We start from the raw sequence: 12,616 nt of genomic DNA on the forward strand, positions 1-12,616 counted from the left end.
TTGCTACTGTATTCATGAATACAATAGCTTAAATACATCTAATACATCTTATAACAACAGAAAACGTATCTACAATCCGTAATATAGCAAATGGTATCTATAGATAGCTAATTACCACTAAAAGATAGTGCTTTATGAAAATTTCTCTTAAACTTTTAACACTTTATTAATTTCGAATATTCTTTAAATAAGGGTCCTAAAAACGGCTATTTGTGCACTATCCCCTACATCCATGGGTTTATTTACCAATAATGGGGTCAATATTATGTTCTATGAAAGAATTATCAAAATAGTCGTTAACCAGTTGCTTAAATTAAAAATAATCATCGTATGTATAATATATGTATAAATAGATATACCTTAAAAAAAAGTAAATAGTAAATCGGAGGGCTATTTGTGCAAACATCTCTATCTGAAAACCCAACCCATTATTTCAGCATTTATTCTCCGACACTCTCTAATTCCCTTCACTGTGGTTTTTGTGCATAGCAGAGAGGAGAGAAAGAAGCGGGAAAAGATGCAGAAGAGACAGAGCGGAGGCGGAGCAGCCGGTGGCTCCGCCACTCCGGTAGCAAAGAGAGGCCGTCCGGTCGGCAGTGGAGGCAGCAACGCTGCCGCTGCATCTGCTGCCTCCAGTGCTGCCGCCGACTCGGTAGCTCCCCCAACACTCCTCGGCCCTTCCCTTCATGTTCATTATGCCTTCGCTGGTTAGTTGCCTTTATCATATGTGTATTCTACTGAATTTTGAAAGCGTAGTCCTTAAATTGATAGCCTTAGAATGGTTTTACAAGTGTAATTTGAAGTAAATTATTACTCCCTCCATCCCAAATTAACTGTCACTTTAACTCAAAAAATATTATCCCAAATAATAGTCACTCTAGGAATTCAAGACTGAATTTGTTAATTGTTTCCAACTACATCCTTAATATTAAAGAAGTATATTAGTTCTTTTTAATACTGCTCAATAATCAAACTACATTTAATAGGTGTAACTTAGTAAATATATCTTTTATTTTATTGTTTTCTTAATGAGCATGAAAAGAGCTAAAACAACAGTTAAAATAGGACGGAGGGAGGTAAAAGTTTGAGCGTTTGTACTATGAGTTGCGTTATGTATGACGGAAGATGTACCTTGGAATAGTCTTCTCAGGGTTTGGCACTATTGAAGCATTTAATAAGTAATTGCAGGTAACTCTATTTAATAAGCATTGATTGACAAACCAATTGCTTAAAAGAACATTGATTGGTAACCAATGATAAATGGTAAGTAACCTCAGAGGCGAGCCAGGGTTTTGTATTTTAGAATGACGACTTCAAGTGTTAATAACTGGGTTCTAAACTTAATATTTTTACATATTTAATGAATTATTAACATAAATATACTGTTTGAGCAAAAACTACTGGGTTTGGCCGAACCATAGCCGGGCTTCTAGATCCGCCCAGATAACCTGCTATAATAAATCTTAAAGCTTTTGTATGCCTTTTGCCTGTAATAACACAGTTATCACCAAGTGTTTTAGATGGAATTCGAAGTTGGGTTCTTCAGGTTGTTACTCCTCTAGGAAATCCCTTTGGGAAAAGAACTTTACTCTTCTAGTACTCTAACTGTAACATTCCAACAAGTTGGTCAACACAATGTAAAAATATTTAAGTATTTTTTGATCCACATAAGGTACCATTGGCGTAAGATGAAACATGATTCATGTAAATTGAAGGCTTTTCGGAAAAATTAATTGAGCCGTTGAATTTGAGGAAATAATACAGGCATTTGTAGAAGATGATGATGTGGAAAATATGTTGCATTTTCCAGCTGCTTATGCTTATGACAATCTTTTATTCTTCTTTACAGAACAGAATAATAAAAGGATTGTTCTGGCACTTCAAAGTGGATTGAAGAGTGAGCTGACGTGGGCATTAAACACTCTCACTTTACTATCATTCAAAGAGAAAGATGAAGTCCGGAAAGATGCAACCCCTCTTGCCAAAATTCCTGGGTTGCTGGATGCTCTACTTCAAGTTGTATGTTTCTCAATGTTTGCAGTGCAACTTGCGGTTCATAAGTAACTTTTTATTAGTTTACCCTATTTACTGTCATAGTGATGGCATTGATCTGTTGAACAGATAGATGACTGGCGTGATATAGCCTTACCAAGGGTGCTTGTCAAGACACCACGTGTTCGACTCTTGGGTGCAAATTCAGCTGTTACTGGATTTGGAAATGAATATGAGGCCTTGAACTCAAATAATCCCTTATCCCATCCTAGGTAATTCAGCATGCGCCTTCGCCCCCTCCATCTTCTTCTGGTTTCCTTTGGTTGTAAATCTTAATTTTCCGATGCACGAGATCTGCATTGCAGAATTCCTAGCCTATATCTAATTGCCTGCATTACTTAATCCATTTATCCTTGACCACAGTGCTGGATCTGGATCTTCCAAAGAGGCATCTTTTCATAAGAGTACTTCCAAGACTCGCCCTGGAGCCTGGAGTTTTGAAGAAGATGGCCTATTTAATTTGGATGAGGAGGGGCGGGCAGAGAAGCAGCTGTGTGCTGTTGCTGCTTCAAACATTATCCGCAACTTCTCTAACATGCCAGATAATGAAGTCATCATGGCGCAGCATAGGCACTGCTTGGAAACCATATTTCAATGTCTTGAAGATTATGTTACAGGTGGGAAATAGATTTAGACTTAATGTTTTAAGTTTTTCTGTGTTCGGTTGTCATCTATCATGTGGTGTTTTGTATTATGTTCTTATCTAAGACATTTGCTGTATCTTCTGAAACTATCTTCCTGGTTATAATTGAGAAGAATGTTGATCGTTAATGATGTCTGTAATTGACTTGTTAGACCAATAAATACTGTTGAGAAAGTTCCTCTCATTGAAGAGGGAAAGTCTCCTGTTTATTCCTCGGAAACCTCCCTAAGAATTCAGCACATTCCAAAGTTCTCATAGTCAAATTCCCTAGCTGTTTAGTCACCCTTTTACTGTTGTTACTTGTTAACCTATTGAAAGTGTATGACTTATGTGGCTTCACTCTTATCCTTTCCGATGAAAAGCATCAATTTGAGATTCATGTGATTGCTTGGCATAATCTTAAAAAAATTGCTTGAACTCTGTTGGAGTGACGAATACATTGACTTAGTCTAGCCATTTTAGTTGTTTCTTAGTCTTAAAATACCGTCTTGCCCTATTCTATATTTTCTTATAATGTTGTATATGAATTTGCATGGCATGCCCTTCCGCTAGAATTCTTTCGTCTTTGGTTATCTTACCATCTTATTCCTAGCATGCCTTTCGTCTTTTTGTTATCTTACCTTGCTGTTGTTACTGGTTGTGTTACTGTTTCCTTTTGCATCTTTCCTTGAGCCGCGGGTCTATTGAAAACAACCTCCCTACTCTCACAAGGTAGGGGTAAGGTCTGCGTACACACTACCCTCCCCAGCCCCTTGTGGGGTGAGATTTCACTGGGTTGTTGTTGTTGCCCTTCTACCAAAAAATAGAAAAAATAAATAAACCTTTAAAATGGAAAACGAACAAATTACTTGGTCCTATTTCGTGAAGAAGATAGGAGAATGGTATGTGATTTGTTATGCTTGAATGTCAGATGCTCTTGCTTATAATGTTTTCTTGACTCATCCATTTAAAACATGTTCTGTTCTACCTATTCTGATTTTGGACTTCTTATTTGACAGAGGATGAGGAACTTGTCACAAATGCCCTCGAGACTGTAGTGAATTTGGCACTGTTGCTGAATCTTCGGATCTTTAGCTCCTCAAAACCTTCTTTTATAAAAATGACGTAAGCATTTGGCTTGTCAGTTGTTTGCTTTGGTATTATTAGGTCTAATACAAGTAGAGACTTTTTTCTGTAATGGTATTTTCTAAATTGAGTTGTTTGTTCCTTGATCCAGGGAGAAACGTGCAGTCCAGGCTCTCATGGGAATGCTGGGATCTGCCGTGAAGGCCTGGCACGCTGGCGCTGCTGAATTAATTGGTCGTCTTATAATAAATCCCGACAATGAACCTTTCCTACTTCCTTTTGCTTCACAGGTTGATATTCCTTTTGGCAACTGAAATACTATATTTCCGTCTGTACCTTATGAATGCTCAGTAAACTCACTAAACACAATTCATGGGACATGCAGATATATAAACGTTTAGTCGATATAATGAGCCTACCACCTACTGATGCTCAAGCAGCTGCTGTAGGTGCATTATATAACCTTACAGAAATAAATATGGACAGTCGTTTGAAGCTTGCCAGTGAACGATGGTGAGAGAAACTTTTTGACCTATTAATAGGCCATATATTACAGTTACTTTCAATCTGAATGACTTACTCACCGCATATAACTTCAGGGCAATTGATCGACTGTTGAAAGTGATTAAGACACCACATCCAACACCAGAAGTTTGCAGGAAAGCAGCAACTATTTTGGAAAGCCTCGTGTTGGAGCCACAGAACAAGCCCCTCTTACTGGTGTATGAAAATGCTTTTGCAGAGATGCTCTTTGGGGATGCAAGGTACTCGGACATATTTGCAAGGATATTATATGAACTAACATCACGGCCAAGCAACAAAGTCGCATCAGCTTGTGGGATCTGGGGCATGTAAGCCCAAAGTGCCGTCGTGGGTAGATTTCTGCTGACATCCTGCTGTAAATATTGTTCAACTTGAATATTTATTAGGTAAACATGCCTTTTTATTTCTCTAAGCACTAATTAACGCGTTGTATTGCATGGCTCCCACTAGTTAGCTCTTAAATGCAAAACCCTTTGGCATATGTTATAGAATTATAGTTCTTGGCGGTAGTTCTTTCTCCTTAAGGCGAGTGCACTAATTATGGGCTAGTCCTCAGGGCTTTGGTTCAGTAGTAAGGATGTTGCACATGGTGTGTTGGTTAGACACTTGTTATAGCTTGATCCTTGTCGCGGTATTTAAGTTGGAAGGATAATACAAGTGTGGGCTTATACACCCGATTTCTTCAGCTGAAATTGTACGAGAAGTCTGCAGGGGATTCTCCGATGTGAAAATGAAAAAGGTACACGAATTAGGGGCTAAATGTTGAGATATGAACTGAATAAAACTGAAGTAGTCTCTTTCGTACTGTAAAGAATTTGTGAGACTATATTTTCCCTTACCCTATATATGCACAACTTAAATTTTTTTGATTAAATTGCTTACCACTAAAGTAATTTTGTATCTATACTATACCTCTGTCTGCTGTCTCTGATGACTTATTTCAAGTATGCCAACCCACAAGCCCACAAGCCACGTGAAAATAGCACGGACTAGCCAGTTTTTGGACTGGTAATTGAAAAAATAGCCAGCTTTTGCAAAGTCATTGAAAAATAGCCACTATTTTGCTGCAACACGGAAAGTTCCAGCTTAATATATTGGAAATTGGTGCACCTGTGTATGAACTTCCATCATATTATGCTGGAATATTTTCCGGATTTTGAATAGTATTTTCGTTCAAATTTATCTTTACATGAAAATTGGTTAATTTTCGATTACTTTTGAAACTGTGGTTATTTTTCAATTACCACTTGTAAATTTGGTTATTTTCGAATTTCACCCATGAGAAATTGCTAAAAGATTGACAAATCAAAAATAAAATAAAATACAGGTATACTTGAGAGTGACTCCCTAAAGTGTGATAATGAAGTTGCCTCTAAATATGCAGCAAATTATCTGACTACAGCAAGTTTACAACGTGGGTTGCATTACCTGTCCCTTCAGATAAACACCCCCCCCCCGAAAAAAAGAAAGAAAAAAAACCCACTGTAACTGCAGCTATTTCCTGCTCTTTATGTCCTTAAAAGGCGAATTCAGGATTTTTATTTGATTGTTGCGATCGTTAAGGTTCTTAGCACTGTAGTCATTATAGTTTTAATTTTATGAGTTTAGATTTAATACGTGATGAATTTTTCTGTGAATTTTCACATAAAAATCTATGCTACGCATAAATTCAGATGAACTCGGTGCTGGATCTGTCCCTGTTTATGGCCACCTTCTTGTTACCTTCCCCTTCTCATCTCAGCCATACAAACAGTTGGTTCCATTTTGCTCAGCTATTTGCATGTTCATCCTTACCTTCACTTGAGATTTTTGTGAGTTTTCACATAGAAATCTATGCTCTGCCAAGAAAATACTAGATGTAGATGAACCGATTCTCGACCCTTTGACTTAGGATTAGTCCGTTCTATTTCTCAATGGGGTGGGGAAGGGATATAACTAAGCGGTAGAGTGTCACCTTGACGTGGAGGAAGTGTTAAATGAGAATGGATAAGAGGCTCGTGGGATTGACATGAGGGAGCAGGGATGGCTATATTTCTGATGCTGGAGCCGCCCCATGTGTGGGCCACTTCTTGTCAGCTTCCCCTTCAGCGTACAAACAGCTGGTTCCATCTTTCTCAGCTATTTGCACGTCACCTTCATTTGATGCATTTATTACTTTAGATTTAATACAAAGTTCTAGAGTCACTTGACAGTATACCGCATATACAGCTAGTGATATTGTTGAACAATCACATCCTATGAAAAATGGCTTTCCCTTCGTCGTATTTTATCTAAAGGTCACAATATTTAAGAAATTAAATACGTAAGAATTTTGACATGTAAGTCAAATATATGTGAACTAACAAAATTATCATTTTGAACTAGTGTGGTGAGAGTTTCATGTGTTTTTTATATTCTCCCTCCTTATAAAAGCATGAACTTTTATATCAATAAGTCCCAATAAGTCATGTCATTAATGGGAAAGCATGTAGTGTAAAATTGGGTACGTTTCAATGATGCTAGTTTTGTAACTATGGTCTTATCCACTCTTGAAATCATGTGGTTGGGTTTGCGAACACATACCCAGTGAAATTCTACAAGTGGGGTTTGGAGGTAGTGTATATGCAAACATTACCCCTACTTTTGTGAAAATAGAGAAGTTATTTTCGATACACGTTCGGCTCAAGGAAAGCATAATCCCATCAGTCATGCAAAGGAAAAACGATAGTGGAGTCAAGAAGCAGTAACAACCGCAAGAAAATAAGAGTAAGGTTTGAACAAAATTTGGAATACATAGCTTAATAAAGAATTTACTTTGGCCAATTTTGCATTACCTATTATACAATCATCAGGAAGAAATATTGATAGAAAACAGAAACTGTGATAAAGGGTAGCCCGGTGCATTAAGCTCCCGCTACACGCGGGTTCCATGAAAATATTGACAAAAAACAGAAGGTGTGGTATCACTTTTATAAATAATTAAACAACATTGTACAAGGAAATCTTTTAGGTAACAAAGAATGATAGTAAATAGTAATAGATAACTTTTGCTTTGGTAAAAAATAAAAACCATTTTCAAGAATCAACTGATTGTCACAATTCTAGGCACTTCAACTGGGAAATCATCAATTTCATCCATCCAAGGATTCTTCTCTTTAGCAGGATTAATAGTCCTCAAAGCTTGCCAAACAGCACTGTTACACTTAAATCCTGAGCCAAATGCAATTTGCCATGTTCTATCTCCTTTTCTTATTCTCCCTTTAGCTTCAGAATAAGCCAATTCATACCACAAAGAACTACTTGAAGTATTACCAAACCTATAAAGTGTCATTCTTGATGGCTCCATATGCCACTGGCTGAGCTCGAGATTCTTCTCGAGCTCAGCCAGCACGGCCCTTCCACCGGCATGAATACAGAAATGCTCGAATGCCAACTTGAAATCCGGTATATAAGGCTTGATTTTCATCTTGAAGATTTTTCTCGCGACTAATGTCATGAAAAAAAGGAGTTGCTCGGACATAGGTAGGACTAATGGCCCGAGCGTTGTGATGTTGGTTTTTAATGCTTCCCCTGCAACGGCCATTAGGTCCTTCGATAGGGCAACACCAACCTCCTTATTCTCGTCCTCCTCCTGGAAAACGCAGCCATAGCTCCTGTCATCTGCGCCTTTGTGTGTACGTACTGTGTGAATGAGCTTGTATTTTGAACGACGACGATCTGATGATCTGTTTGATAGCAGTATTGCAGCACCTCCCATTCTGAATATGCAATTTGAGACAAGCATTGATCTATTGTTGCCAAAGTACCAATTGAGTGTTATGTTTTCCATGCTCACTACCAGTGCATAGGAATTAGGATTGACCTGATATACAACATTGACAAAATTAGATAGTTAGCCTTAGAAATATTAATATTTGATATATATATATATATATATATATATATATATATATATATATATTTTCTATAACAACATTTCACTATAACAGCAAAAAGATAGAAGAACAAACGAGGCTGTTATAGAGAAATTTGACTGTACTATGTGAAGGGAGAAAGTTAATGAAACACTTTTTGAGGAGTGGAACAAGCATAAAAAACTGGCAGGTAGCAGACATTGAACATTAATGTGTTCATTCCACTTGAACTACATTAATTCTTGGAAACCAATTTCCACTATAGATTATACTACTTTCCACCTAGGGGCAGATCCAGGATTGCAGTGAACTCGTTATATTGTTAAAACTATGGATTCATATTTAACATTTGTATTAAAATTTTAATAGGTTTTTACGTATATATATCAATACTCTGTACCGAAAGTTATGAGTTCAGTAGATCTTAGACTACATCTGCCTCTGTTTTCCACTTGCATATGTTATTTATCTTTTAAAATTTCTGAATAACTCTTAAGAAAAATATTTAATAGCCGTAAATCATAAAATGTTAAATATTTAAAATGTCAAATATTTTGAAACTAATTTAGTTTGTCAAAAACAACTAATATTTGGGACCGGATACAATATCACATCTCCCTCCCTATAATGGTTATCAAGGAGAAAGGAGTGAAGAAAAGGATGTAGAATAACCATTATCAAACTCAAAAGTACAATAAATTGCGAGAGCCAAAAAAAAGAAGTGTTTAAGTTCTATGCACTGTCACTAATATGGTAACTAACCTACTATTATAGGTCAAGATTCAACAACGACAATAACAAACTTAGTATAATCCCACAAAGTGGAGTCTGGGAGGATAGTGTGTACAAAGATCTTACCCTACCTTGTGAAGGTAGAGAGGCTGTCTGTAGCTTGCCTTCCCTCCTTCTCACTTTGGAAAGATTTTTCAGTATTTTCTTATGATGGCCTGGTCGAGAGAGTACGATACATCGGTGTAAAGCAAGGAGAATTGGTTTTCCCACCTTAAAGTACCGAGCATTTTAGGGGTCTAGAATTTCCTTTAGTTCGTTTATGACTATAATATAAATAATAGGAGTAGGGGGGCGCTAGTGAGCAAGAAAACGGATGCGCTAAGGCGCAACTTCGTGCGGCTGCTACGCCCTTGCTTCTTTCCGATAGACTCTCGGCTCAAGGAAAGATGAAAAGGAAGCAGTAACAACAAGTAGTAATAACAAGCAGTAATAATAGCAAGATAAATGATTGACTGAGGAAGCAACAAACCTGTAATAGTTGTTTGGCAAGGTCAATAGAAATGAGTCCAGCACTACAACCCATACCACCAAGATTATAGCTCATAACATTGCCCCTCATCTTGTAATGGTTAACAATCATAGCAGAAAGTGAAGGAGTTGGATTAAACAAGCTGCAATTCACAACAAGAATCCCAATATCCTTAGCCTTCACTCCGGTTTTCGCCAATAGTTCATCAATAGCACCAAACATCACCATTTCAGCTTCTTTCCTCGCCTCGACCATACTAGGCTCTGCAGGCACTCTCAGAAGCGCCTCCGGGAGATATGTCTTTTGTCCCAATCCTGATCTCTCTAATATCTTCTTTTGAAACGCTAAATTCTCCTCAGTGAAAATCCCGGCTTGTTTTGACCTCTCCATAAAAATTTCCTTAGGACACATAACTTTTGGCTCAAGCTTGTAACATGAAAAATCCACTAAGTACACTTTCCTAGGCCTTGTCATAAAATAAAGTGTACCTAAAAATACCACTAGAGCAGAGCAAAAAATTACTGTGACAAGATTGAATTTCAACTTATCCCATAATTGGACTAAATCTTCCACTGAAATAGTCATAAGATGAACTAAAAGTACCCCTAAAATTGGAACCAAACACACATACATAGCATTGGTAATCAAATAATGATAACCAAGTTTCACATATTTGAGCCTAACTGATAGAAGAAAATTAGGAAGATTGTTATTTCTTCTTTCACTTTTAGCCTCAACCGAAACTCGTCCTGCTTCAGAATTCTTGTTTTTCTCATCCCCCATCGTTAAAATAATCAAGAATCGAAATAGAGACTACCCTCAAATCAAATACACTTTGAGAAGAGAAGTAAACTTTTTTTTTTTTTTTTGGGATTTTTAGATGAAAATAAAAGATACCCAAGTGAGAAAAATTGATGTAGAGGTTGAATAAGAAAGAGTTTTAGATGTGTTGGGAAGGAAAATGGTGAAATGGTGCGTTAACTTAAAGGGTGCATGAGCAGCAAAAGAGGGGGAAGGCGGGTGCAACTACCCCAACGAACTTTTAATTGTATGCAACTATTGTGGCATTCAATTTGCCAGTTGGGGAAAATATTATATATTATTATTACTATATTATATACTAATTGCGTGTATAAGTTTTTCTTCGATATATGTGATTGGAATTTGACCGATTTTACGAATCATTACAAATGTTATTTTAGTTATATGGTCGTTTTTATGAAATATTGATACACAACACACGAAACCAGTAAATATAGTACAGGAGATATTTGTAGAGCATTGTCTTCTATTTAAATTATTATTGGTAATTGTAATTGAACAAAAAGGGCAGCTTGGTGCACGAAGCATTTTGCATTGCACGTATGGTTTGGGGAAGGGCCGCACTCCAATGAGGTGTGATGTAGGCAGTCAACCCTTATACAAGTATGAGTAACTAATGCCACGATTCGAACTCGTGACCTATAAGTCACACGAAAATAACTTTACCGTTGCTCCAGAGCTTCTCTTCAGTATTGTTACTGATCATAAGAAATTATTCTACATCAATTTTAGTTATGTATACGGACGGGATCGGGAGGCCCGATTCCGTGGTCATTGCGCCTCTCCCTTAGCCTCGAAAGGGCCTCGAAGATCCGGGGACGCAGCAAAAGAGCTTCGACCTCGAAGGCTCTTCACACTCGACCTCGACACAACATGAGTCTGTGATTATCAAGGGTAAGCGGAAAGTTCCCTAGGTATGTGGACCGAACTGACATCACCTGCAAGAATAGTAGCAGTCTACGCTAGTTACTAGGTAGCTGTGCCAGCTATCCTATTTTGTAATAAATGCTTTTGTGCCATGAATGGTTGCCCCTTCATATAAAAAGAGGGGTCCTTATCACCTAAAGGGATCTGATGCTCAATATTGAATACAAAGAACATTCTCTCTGCTCTCTAACATATTCTCTTAAGCTCTTTACTTCCATTTATTGCTTACATTCATTGTGTTCTATTTATTGTTCTTCATTTATTGCTTGTCATTGATCATAAAGAGCCATCATTGAATTTATCATAACTGTTAGTCCCTCCATCGACTGCCCACGGCCAGATAAAGGACTCGACCTCGAGGCCCCGAATAAGCAAGCTCGAGGCCCTGCTTGTCAGCCTATTGGTTCGGTTATCGTCTTGTTTCCAAGCTCTTATCTCGTTTACTAATCTCTTACTCAGCATCCATTGCTTCACAACTAGCATAAAAATAGATCAAGTATTTTTAGAACCATAAAATCAAATTTAATTGTAATTATCATTTTCACGGTAAACAGTTTGGCGCTCACCGTGGGGCTAAAAATAATAGTGATTATTTTCTTGTTGGTTTAACTACGTAACGCAAGTTATCTTTCACACTTTTTCTTGTTCAAGACCCTTGATTTCAGGTCAGAATGTCTAACTCAGTGAACACACACGAAAACGCCAATCTCGAAGGCCATGGAAAAAATGGTGTTGACGTCTCAGGTGTCGGTATGCCACCACGAAACCCTGAGTGCGCACCAGAACCAATACCTGTAGACGCGCTCGCAGGCGATGCCCAGCGCATCGATATAGGATCTCGTATTAACAAAAGCGCACACCGAGAGATTCAGCAGGAAACTCGGAGAAACCTGACCTGGGCGAAAAGAGAGATCCCTCAGCAAATCGTCCATATGATCATCGGAGGGACCGACATCCCCCAAGGATCCGTGATCAAACGGGTAAAAATATCCGCTGCAGTAGAAGAGCCGATCCGAGATCACACAACCGAAAACACCCTTGCATTCAGCAAGGAAGATTTCGAGACCTTGACGTAACCGCACAACGACGCACTGGTAATTTCATTTCTCCTAAATAACATTCGGATTAAACGTGTGCTCGTGGATTCAGGTAGCTCGGCCAACATAATCAGGTCACGGGTAGTAGAACAGCTTGGGTTGCTCGACTAGATCGTGCTCGCCTCCCGGGTGTCCTCCACGACTTCAACATGGCTGGCGAGGTAACGAAAGGGGAGATCGCCCTCCCGGTCGACGTGTCCGGTACAATTCAGAACACCAAGTTCCATTCATCAGCGGTGACATGAGGTACAACGCATTGCTCGGCAGGCCATGGATACAAAGCATGAGGGCAGTACCGTCAACTCTACACCAG

General features: G+C 38.3%; 2 protein-coding genes across 2 annotated transcripts; one reads left to right on the plus strand and one right to left on the minus strand.

Moving 5' to 3' along the window:
* Nucleotides 1–440: 440 nt before the first annotated feature.
* On the plus strand, nt 441–4,871 carry LOC109219585 (armadillo repeat-containing protein LFR-like). Its single transcript, XM_019384043.1, has 8 exons — nt 441–707; nt 1,850–2,019; nt 2,122–2,264; nt 2,416–2,669; nt 3,694–3,799; nt 3,912–4,050; nt 4,146–4,273; nt 4,360–4,871. The coding sequence occupies exons 1-8, from the start codon at nt 518–520 to the stop codon at nt 4,613–4,615; spliced, it is 1,386 nt and encodes a 461-aa protein (XP_019239588.1). The 5' UTR covers nt 441–517; the 3' UTR covers nt 4,616–4,871.
* Nucleotides 4,872–7,220: 2,349 nt separating this feature from the next.
* Nucleotides 7,221–10,436, minus strand: LOC109219586 (3-ketoacyl-CoA synthase 20-like). The gene is made up of 2 exons (XM_019384045.1): nt 9,458–10,436; nt 7,221–8,144 (listed from the first exon to the last, which is right to left on the minus strand). The coding sequence occupies exons 1-2, from the start codon at nt 10,238–10,240 to the stop codon at nt 7,365–7,367; spliced, it is 1,563 nt and encodes a 520-aa protein (XP_019239590.1). The 5' UTR covers nt 10,241–10,436; the 3' UTR covers nt 7,221–7,364.
* Between the last annotated feature and the right edge of the window lie 2,180 nt (nt 10,437–12,616).

Source organism: Nicotiana attenuata, unplaced genomic scaffold (assembly GCF_001879085.1).
Source record: "Nicotiana attenuata strain UT unplaced genomic scaffold, NIATTr2, whole genome shotgun sequence".
NCBI classification, from domain to species: domain Eukaryota; kingdom Viridiplantae; phylum Streptophyta; class Magnoliopsida; order Solanales; family Solanaceae; genus Nicotiana; species Nicotiana attenuata.

What these genes read in the sequence shown, in the direction of transcription:
- LOC109219586 (XM_019384045.1), bottom strand. Translation starts at nt 10,240, where the DNA reads ATGGGGGATGAGAAAAACAAGAATTCTGAAGCAGGACGAGTTTCGGTT. An exon ending in TTGCCAAACAACTATTACAG is followed by an intron (nt 8,145 to 9,457) that starts GTTTGTTGCTTC and finishes GTTGTATATCAG; the next exon opens with GTCAATCCTAATTCCTATGC.
- LOC109219585 (XM_019384043.1), top strand. Translation starts at nt 518, where the DNA reads ATGCAGAAGAGACAGAGCGGAGGCGGAGCAGCCGGTGGCTCCGCCACT. An exon ending in TGTTCATTATGCCTTCGCTG is followed by an intron (nt 708 to 1,849) that starts GTTAGTTGCCTT and finishes TCTTCTTTACAG; the next exon opens with AACAGAATAATAAAAGGATT. An exon ending in AAGCTTGCCAGTGAACGATG is followed by an intron (nt 4,274 to 4,359) that starts GTGAGAGAAACT and finishes ATATAACTTCAG; the next exon opens with GGCAATTGATCGACTGTTGA.